The 10,136-nt window shown below is 37.5% G+C and overlaps 1 protein-coding gene across 1 annotated transcript; it reads left to right on the top strand.

Moving 5' to 3' along the window:
• The first annotated feature begins 5,257 nt into the window (after positions 1–5,257).
• Positions 5,258–9,905, top strand: KRT26 (keratin 26). The gene is made up of 8 exons (XM_025859271.2): positions 5,258–5,686; positions 6,147–6,229; positions 6,627–6,783; positions 6,914–7,075; positions 7,161–7,286; positions 7,651–7,868; positions 9,124–9,191; positions 9,766–9,905. The coding sequence occupies exons 1-8, from the start codon at positions 5,258–5,260 to the stop codon at positions 9,903–9,905; spliced, it is 1,383 nt and encodes a 460-aa protein (XP_025715056.1).
• Positions 9,906–10,136: the final 231 nt, after the last annotated feature.

The following is a 10,136-nucleotide window of genomic DNA, read 5'->3' as shown; positions in this document are numbered from 1 at the left end:
AAAGAGAAAAAGTAGGATGGTGATTGCCAGGGGCTGGGGGGAAGAGAATGGGGAGTTATTGTTTAATGGGTATGTTTAAATTTTACAAGATGAAAACAGTATAGCAATGTATGTTGGTTGCACAACATTATAAATGTATTCAGTACCACTGAATTGTACACTTTAAAATAGATAAGATAATAATTTTGTGTTCTGTGTATTTTACCACAGTAAAAAGAATAGAGAGCCCAGAAACAAATCCATATATATATATGGTCAACTTACCTTCGACAAAGGGGCCAAGGATATGTAATGAGGAAAGGATAATCTCTTCAAGAAATGGTATTGGGAAAACTGAATATCCACATGTAAAAAGGGCCCCACATGAAATTGGGCCCCTATGACACACTATACACAAAAATCAACTCAGAATGGATTAAATACCTAAACATAAGACCCAAAACAGTAAAATTCCTCAAAGAAAACACAAAAGATGAGATTGGATGTGTTCAGGGTGGTATGGCCATAGACATAGGAGAAAGCCCCTTGACATTGGTTTTGGTAATGATTCCTTGGATGTGACACCAAAATAAAGGCAACAAAACAAAGTACATGCAGGACTTTTTACATAACTTCCAGGAAAGAATCAATCATCATGATATCCAGCACTTTGAACTCTATTCTAAGCATCATTGTAATTCTCAGAACAACCCTATGAGATAGATACTATTATCATCCTCTTTTTATACATAAGGAAACTGAGGCATAGAGTGGTTGAGTAACTATCCCAAGGTCACACAGCTAATAACTAGAGTTGCTAGAACACTAATCCAGCCAGTCTGGCTCATAGTCTGTGCTTGACTCCAACATAATACTATGTTATTGAGAACCTCATGATTCCACCTTCCTTCTAGCAAGAGAAGGGAGGTAAAAACTAAGCACATTCTAAACTCCACTCAATCTAAAATTAAGCCATTATCAGAGTCAGGGACCCTGCAGAGTGCCTTTTTAGTATCTGATTTCTTTCCTCAGGTCCCCTGTTCCCTTCAGTGCAGAGTGGGAATATCAAAACCAGGGAAGCCATTTTGTGGGAAGAGTTAGCACACCAGATTCTGATTCTTAGAAAAACTAGGTATCTAATGACAAAACAAACCTCATTCATGTCCAAGAAAAATACCGTTTCAACTTGGGTAACAGAAATGTAGAATGTAAATTTTAAACAACAAAGATATTGAAAGACCTAAAAGTGATATAGGAATCCATCAAAATCCTAGAGAAGAACACAAGCAGCAACTTCTTTGACTTCAGCCATAGCAACTTCTGGCTAAACACATCTCCAAAGGCAAGGGAAACAAAAGCAAAAATGAACTATTGGGACTTCAACAAGATAAAATGCTTTTGCACAGCAAAGGAAACAATCAACAAAATTAAAAGGCAACCTATGGAACGGGAGAAGATACTGGCAAATGACATATTGGATAAAGGGCTAGTATCCAAAATCTGTAAAGAACTTATCAAACTCAATACCCAAAAAACAAAAAATCCAGTCAAGAAATGGGCAGAAGACATGAATAGACATTTCTCCAAAGAAGACATACAAATTGGCTAACAGACACATGAAAAAATTCTCAACATCATTCAGCATCAGGGAAATACAAATCAAAAACACATGAGATACCTTACACCAGTCAGAATGGCTAAAATTAACAACTCAGAAAACAACAGAAGTTAGCGAGGATGGAAAAAAAGGGGAACCCTCTTACACTGTTGGTGGGAATGCAAACTGGTGCAACCACTCCAGAAAACAGTAGGGAGGTTCCTCAAAAAGTTAAAAATAGAGCTACCCTATGACCCAGCAATTGCACTAGTAGGTATTTATCCAAAGGATACAAAAATAGTGATTCAAGGCACATGTACCCCAATGTTTATAGCAGCAATATCCACAATAGCCAAAATATGGAAAGAGCCCAGATGTCCATTGACAGATGAATGGATAAAGAAAATGTGGTATACACACACATACACACACAATGGAATATTACTCAGCCATCAAAAAGAATGAAATCTTGCCATTTGCAATGACATGGATGGAACTAGAGGGTATTATGCTAAGTGAAATAAGTCAGTCAGAGAAAGACAAATACTATATGATTTCACTTATATGTGGAATTTAAGAAACAAAACAGATGAACAAAGGGGAAGGGAAGGGAAAATAAAATAAGATGAAAACAGAGAGGGAGACAAACCATAAGAGACTCTTAACTCTAGAAAACAAACTGAAGGTTGCTGGAGGGGAGGTGGGTGAGGACATAGGGTAACTGGGTGATGGGCATTGAGAAGGGCACTTGATGTAATGAGCACTGGGTGTTATATGCAACTGATGAATCACTAAATTCTACCCCTGAAACTAATAATACAGTATATGTTAACTAAATTGAATTTAAATAAAATGTTTTTTAAAAAGGTATTTAAGCATGTTTGAAACTAAACACTAAATTTATTGGGGACAAAATTAGCCTACTATTGTTAGAATAAGATAAAGTGATAAATGTCTTTATCCTGAGGTGAGCAGACATTTACACTGCATAACTTACAGTTTAATTCAATTATTTCTGAGTACCTAAAATATGCACATTATATAATGAATGTTCTAATACCTAATACAGTTCTAATACTTAAATACCTAATAGAAGAAAGGATAATGATATGTGGCTGAATAAGTGTTTCTGACTATGAATAAAATAAGCTACTCTCAAGGAAGAAATGTATGGATAGAATCCATTAAGTCTATCTCCCACTTCTGGAAAGGACTAAAGTATACCTAAACTTCTGTAGCAATTGTTAGTGTAGAGGAAATCTATGAGTAAGAAAAGTCAAGAGATTTGCCCTGATGAGCAAACAGATGACAGTGTTTTCAGAAGGAGTTAAGCATCATTCATTCCAGTCCTGCTTGGATATAAAAATGCTTTGTGATCTGTGTTGCCGCTTAGCTTCACAGCCAACTCATCCCCAGAAGATTCTAATAATATATGCTTAACTTGTTCCCCAAAAGATTACAAGTTAATTAGTATTTATAAAATATCTAGAGATAAGTAGATTATGTTAATAATACTTTGCAGCCTCATAATACCTCTTATTCAAGAGACTCAAGATTACACTGACCCCATACTCTGTTTTTCTTGTTTTATTCATGGGAAGTTTGGACAAAAGATTAAAATTGTGACCAGGTCACAACAACATCAATAACAAGTCTCTGAATGTGAGCTACAACTCTTATCACACATTATTCTAAACCTGTAGCAATGGTCTGAATTACAGTTTTACATTAATTATCTTAAAATATTTTAGTCAAAAAAGTCCAGACATTCTGGCCCACCATTATTACGTATCTTTTAGGAGCAGTAATGTTGGGTGTTTTTCAAAGTATATGATACACACCACATTGAAAAATCTCATTCAGAAAAAAATTACTGTTTCAAAACAATCTAAACCTAAAATCAGTAACCAATCAAATTGTACCATTATAAGTCATAGAGACCTGACCCTGTCTGACATGTTCACTTTATGATAATAATTTAAATAATTAACATTTACAAAATGTTCGTGCCCTTCAGACTGTTTTATAGTCATTAATTATTGAAACTGCTCAACATTCAGTGTTATTATTTCCATTTGCCCAGCAGGGAAATGAAGCATAACCAAATGGGATAACTTCCCATGGGCATCAAGGAAAGAGAATGAAGAGGTTGCTTACCTATAACAACTAATCTTCCATCTCGAGTACCATAATTATTGGTGTTCTAGGTAGGGATGAAAACACATCTCTCCTTCATATATTTTACTCCCTAACTATCAATAGGAAGTTCAGTTCTCAAAATAATTCCTAATACCTTAAATACATAAATTTAAACTAAAATACAGTAAACAATATTTTTGAGGTAGAAAAATGAACAATGTGGAGACTCAGAAGTTTGTTGAATGGATATTCTGCTCCTGGACTAAACCAAGAAATCTCAGTAAAAATAATTTTCTGTCACTGACACATATTCATTAATTTTAGTTAAATTGATAAGCAAAGTATTGCAGGACTTCTGTTACTTCAGTTTTCAACTTAAAAAAATCAATTAAAAAATTCCCACTACCAACAGATCACTATATTTTTTCTTTTTTTTATTATGTTATGTTAATCACCATACATTACATCATTAGTTTTTGATATAGTGTTCCATGATTCATTGTTTGCGTATAACACCCAGTGCTCCATGCAGAACATGCCCTCTTTAATACCCATCACCAGGCTAAGCCATCCTCCCACCCCTCTCCAAGCCCAGGGCCAGATGGCTTCCCCGGGGAATTCTACCAAACATTTAAAGAAGAATTAATACCTATTCTTCTGAAACTGTTCCAAAAAATAGAAATGGAAGGAAAACTTCCAAACTCGTTTTATCAGGCCACAATTACCTTGATTCCCAAACCAGACAAAGACCCCATCAAAAAGGAGAATTACAGACCAATATCCTTGATGAACACAGATGCAAAAATTCTCACCAAAATACTATTCAATAGGATCCAACAGTACATTAAAAGGATTATTCACCACGACCAAGTGGGATTTATCCCTGGGCTGCAAGGTTGGTTCAACATCCGCAAACCAATCAGTGTGATACAATACATTAATAAAAGAAAGAACAAGACCCATATGATCCTCTCAATAGATGCAGAAAAAGCATTTGACAAAGTACAGCATCCTTTCTTGATCAAAACTCTTCAGAGTGTAGGGATAGAGGGTACATACTTCAATATCAGATCACTGTATTTTGAGAGTATCTGATATTAGTAAGGAAGGAAATTGCCCATAGAAATACTCCATAAACATTTGCAGGACAAAAGCAGTGGACATTTCTCACGTAAATTATTAATTTTTTATTGTCTGGCGGAAAAAAAAACTAGACTCTCTTCCAGAAGTCAAAAAGATATATGCTTACTCATGTTTAATTTTGACCTTTAAAACTATGATTTAGTATTACTTCACCAGGCACCTTTTCATAGACCAAGATATCCTTGGGGCACCTTTCCACCTACAGACTGGACACTCTTAAAAATCACCCAATTATGAAAAACAACAATTAGGGAGCGAGTAATATTTTGTTAGAGATTGAAAGTCAAGACTGAAATGACCTACTGAGTCCTATAAAAGGCCAATGGAGATCACTTCTATGGATGGTGTGCTTTTGCTTCACTCCTCACTGAGAAAGGGTCGCTCTGCCGTACTGTCGCCATGTCTTTTCAACTTTCTAGTGGATCCAGGCGAGTCTGCTCACGAGCGGGCCCAGGGCGGCTGTCTGGTGGAGGTCCAGGCTTCGGGGCTGGGAATGTGTGCCATGGATCGGGAGCAGGAAGCAGCATTTCTTGTACTCTTGGGAGCATTTCTTCTGGAGGTGGCTTCTGTAATGGTGGTGGGGGTGTCTGTGCTGGTTTTCTTGGAAATGAGCATGGCCTGCTTTCTGGGAATGAAAAGGTGACCATGCAGAACCTCAATGACCGCCTGGCATGCTACCTGGACCATGTACGAGCTCTGGAAGAGGCCAACACAGACCTGGAGCAGAAAATCAAGGCCTGGTATGAGAAATACGGGCCTGGTTCTTGCCGAGGACTAGATCATGACTACACGAGATATTTCTCAGTCATTGAGGATATTAAAAGGCAGGTAAGAAATATGGATTTGCCTACTTTTACTATAGACTTTTGGTGTACATAACCTAAAAAAGACAAAATATAAAATGTGCTTAAAATTTTGACATGATGTAGAATTGCTCACTCTCTATTCCCAGTGCTTATTAAAGCAATGTCTGGCCAAAAAAAAAAAAAAAAAGTTGTAGAATTAAAGGCAAATAATTTCAAAACAGATATAATCGCCTTGCTGACCTTATATTTAGCTCATATTTTTTGATCAAGAGTAATAAAAGTATCTGTGATTGTAAAAGCTTACACTTTGGCTCTTAAGCTCTGGACATTCACTGTCTGAAAAAAAAAAGCCAGACTCCTTTCACACAGAAAAAATATTAAAGTAGATATTTGATGGGTTGAGAAGATAAGAATCATACTGAAATCTGGACTCTCTCTTGACTTTCAGTACCTAACTATTTTGCACAATCTACCCTATTTAGATTATTTCTGTGACTACCTGTAACTCCAGCACTGCTCTGCAAAATGACAATGCCAGACTGACCGCTGACGACTTCAGGCTGAAGTAGGTGAAAATAACGTAATTAACTATAATAAAGGTAAATACTACAGTTGGAGTAAAAACCAGACCTTTTGCTTTAAAAACCAACATGTTTTTATGAAGTCAGACTAAATCACTGAAGAAATTAAATGTGCCATTATAAAAAGAGCTATCCCAAATTTTAAACATTTTGATTCAACTACGAGGCACATCGGATGATAAAAATTCTGAAAAATCAATTCCTCCAAAATAGTCATCCTAAATCAGTAGGTATTCCAAAGTGTGTCTTCTCTTTGCCGATGCAATAAGCTTTAGAAGCCTAGACAGAACATCCTGTCATTCAGTATACCAGATGTCAGAGAAAGTTACGCTTTGCACCTGCCCACGGTCACAATTCTCAAGCACTTTACTAAACTTCCAGGTATGAAAACGAGCTTGCTCTACACCAGAGCGTAGAGGCTGACATCAATGGTCTTCACAGGGTTATGGATGAGCTGACCCTTTGTACAGCCGACCTGGAGATACAGTTTGAAACACTCAGTGAGGAATTGGCATACCTCAAGAAAAATCACCAGGAGGTAAAGGACCCCCCAGCATAGCTTCCGATAGTACCTGATTTCGTTCCTCTGGCCCACTGTTCACTTCAGAGCAGAGTGGGAAGATCAGTCAAAACTCTACCTTGAGGGTTAATACTGATCCCTTTTCCAGGAAATGAAAGTCCTGCAGTGTTCGGCAGGGGGGGATGTGAACGTGGAGGTGAACGCAGCCCCAGGAGTGGACCTAACTGTCCTGTTGAACAACATGAGGGCCGAGTACGAGGACTTGGCTGAGCAGAACCGCAGGGACGTGGAGGCCTGGTTTAACGAGAAGGTACGTCTGTGGCAGATCACACACCAAAGGCTTGGTCAGTAAACCACCAAGCTGGTCGCTAACCGTTCCGATGATTATGCTACAGAGTGCTTCACTTCAACAGCAGATTTCTGATGATGCAGGAGCGGCCACCACAGCCAGGAACGAGCTGACGGAACTGAAACGCAATCTGCAAACTTTGGAAATAGAACTTCAGTCTGTTGTGGCCATGGTTCGTAGAAGTCACCACTGATCTGAATGTGTGTGTGTGTGTGTGTGTGTAGGTAAATGCACATCTATCTAAGTATATATAACTAATTACATATAACTAAAAGTATAAAATGTGGTAAATAATAAGAATGCTGTCCATAAACATCACTTCTAACTCACCAATCCCAATACTTAAAAATCAAACTTTTCTCAATGGAGAGAAAATGGTTGGGTTTTTTTTTTTCTTTTTTTAAAGAAACCTGGCTTATGCTGATTTCTGATCGAAAAGATTTAGACCTTGTACAAATGCTTCTTTCCACCTTGAGAATGTCTCAAATATGAACGTGCTGTTTATCTGTTCCCCACTTGCTTTATTCTTCTTTCAGAAACATTCCTATGAATGCTCTCTGGCTGAGACAGAAGGCAATTACTGCCTCCAGCTCCAGCAAATCCAGGACCAGATTGGGGTGATGGAGGAAGAACTGCAACAGATTCGCACGGAAACAGAAGGCCAGAAGCTGGAGTATGAACAGCTTCTAGATATCAAAATATTTTTAGAGAAAGAAATAGAAACGTATTGCAAGTTAATAGATGGAGAAGAAAGGTAAATACTAAAAAGAATCCTCTCCCATCAACTAGGTTTTCTCAGTACCCACATACACCAGTATCATATCCTAGAATTTCCTACTCTAAGGACCATACTCATCTGTTGGTCTCAGGAATTTATTATTGCATCCAAATGACATGAAAACGGGCAGCCAAATCAAATGTGCAAGTATGTGAAGTGTGCATATCTATAATAACATATAGGACATTTAAATACCAAATGTTAAACAATTCCTATACTCTGGGGGGGGAGGCGTGGGGGGGATTGCTTTCTGTGATTTAATGTTGGAGCACGTTTCCTATAACACCACACTCTATTTTATCGGTACTTCACTAGTGACCACGCATGCACCCTGTATTAGGTGGGTTATTATGTTTTCATTTGAAAGATGAACAATAACAGTTTCCTTGGAGAAGTCACTATGGCTTGTTAGCCAAGAGCAACAGCTCTGGGTGCAGATCACACCACTGGGTGAATTTGAACACATGGTTTAACCTCTTTAAGTCCCATTTTCCTTATTGGTAAGATTGTGAGAACATCAAAACCACACTCTTTACCCATGACCATAGCGCATCACTATGGAGGTAGAGTGTTCAGGAGAGTGGCTTGCACACAAAAGGTACTCGGTAATCTGTGGCTGTTACTAAATGCTTGCCCATGGTCACACCAGGAGTCCGTACCATCTCATGCATCTGCCAAGGCTAGTGTCAGCCCTCTACAATCTATTCTCATAGGAACTCAACCGTGATGTTCCCTCCTTCAAACAAAGCTCTCATTACAGCATTCACTAGTCCCTTCTTTCACTACACCTTTCAAGCTGTGTTCCAGCTAAATTTTTACATGCATATGCTTTATTTTCAATGGTATAAACTGCTTGTATCATCACTCTATATTTTCTACAGCACCTAGCCCAGCACCTTCTGCACTGTGGCACCCTGAACTTGCTCATTGCCCCGGTGATTGACTGAAAAGTCAGAGTCAGAAACTGGAGTCTCTAGAGAGTGAGACCAAAGAGATGATAGCTGGTCACAAGGGAATTTCTGATCATAAACACTCATTTAATCTCTCCCTTCACAACACTGAGGTCATGAAAGGCTTACTTATATATCTCTTTATATATCTCTTAAGCACAAAAGGAATTTAATATTGCAGAAACTAGAATTCCTAAACTTTTATTCCCCACTCAGTTATTTCTGAGCTTCCTCCTGAAAGGAAAAAAAAGAAATGCAACAATTTACTCTTCTCTTCACAGAAAAAGCAAGTCCACGTGTTACAAATCCAAAGGACGTGGGCCTATACATTCTGAAAATCAAGTCAAAGGTACAAAAGGCTTTTTTACTTGGCATAAATCTTTTCAACTCGAGCAATTTTATTAAATAAGTCACTTATTTGTAAACTAAATCAAATTGTTCTAAGGTTAATTCTAGCGAATGAAGAAATCAGGGGTCATTATGGCAACTTCTTAATGTATTTTATGTTCCTGTAGAACAGATGTGGTCAAATTGTGAAATTTCTGAAATGGGGATTCAATCCCCAAACATTTTTCTTACCTAGAACCTATCATTTTCCCAATTCCAGTGCTTTGGTGAAAGAGCTATTGTATTTTAAACCACAAAAATAGGGCAAGTTGGCATTTAAAGGAAGACATCACTTGCTCTAGTTTTAATCTATGTTTTATTTACACCTTCAAACACCCATTGTTCTAAACACAATGGTTAAGTATAAGATAGTTCTGGGCATTGCTAAGCAAGTCTTCAAACACAGTATTTGTCTTCAAACACAGTATTATATCTCAAGTTTTTGCAAATACTATTTTTTAGAAGCATACCATTATGACTAAGTACCTTCCAGCCTGTTAAGAATGAGCACTAAATTTGCATTTATTTTATTTTAGACTCAAAAGAAGAAATTGTTGTCAAAACAGTGGTTGAGGAACTAGATCAACTTGGTAATGTCCTTTCACTAAGGGTCCATTCAGTTGAAGAAAAATCCTCTAAAATAAGCAACATTACAATGGAGCAACGTACCTTCTAAAGCACCATAGTGAGAAAACAAGTTATTCAAAAAAAAGCCTGCCTTTGCAAAATCCCATTGGCCAAATAACCAAGGAAATCATTCATGTGTGTTCTTAAAAATTCAAGGGCTAGAATTTTTCTTTCTCTTCTTTTCTCACATTCTTTCCATGTAATCCTTTTCAGGAGTAGGAAAAATCTTGCTCTGTCTCATTGTTTTGTTTCTATTTGGAACTTTTTGGCCATTCATTAA

The sequence above is a fragment of the Callorhinus ursinus genome, unplaced genomic scaffold, assembly GCF_003265705.2.
Source record: "Callorhinus ursinus isolate GAN/ISIS: 27379988/994484 unplaced genomic scaffold, GSC_fseal_2.0 scaffold52, whole genome shotgun sequence".
Lineage (NCBI taxonomy): Eukaryota > Metazoa > Chordata > Mammalia > Carnivora > Otariidae > Callorhinus > Callorhinus ursinus.
The sequence above is the reverse complement of the archived record's forward strand: the minus strand, read 5'-3'. Positions and strand labels throughout refer to the sequence as shown.

Coding starts and splice junctions, on each gene's coding strand:
- KRT26 (XM_025859271.2), top strand. CDS start 5,258: ATGTCTTTTCAACTTTCTAGTGGATCCAGGCGAGTCTGCTCACGAGCG. Junction 6,230..6,626: donor GCTGACGACTTCAGGCTGAA/GTAGGTGAAAAT, acceptor CTAAACTTCCAG/GTATGAAAACGAGCTTGCTC. Junction 9,192..9,765: donor TTCTGAAAATCAAGTCAAAG/GTACAAAAGGCT, acceptor ATTTTATTTTAG/ACTCAAAAGAAGAAATTGTT.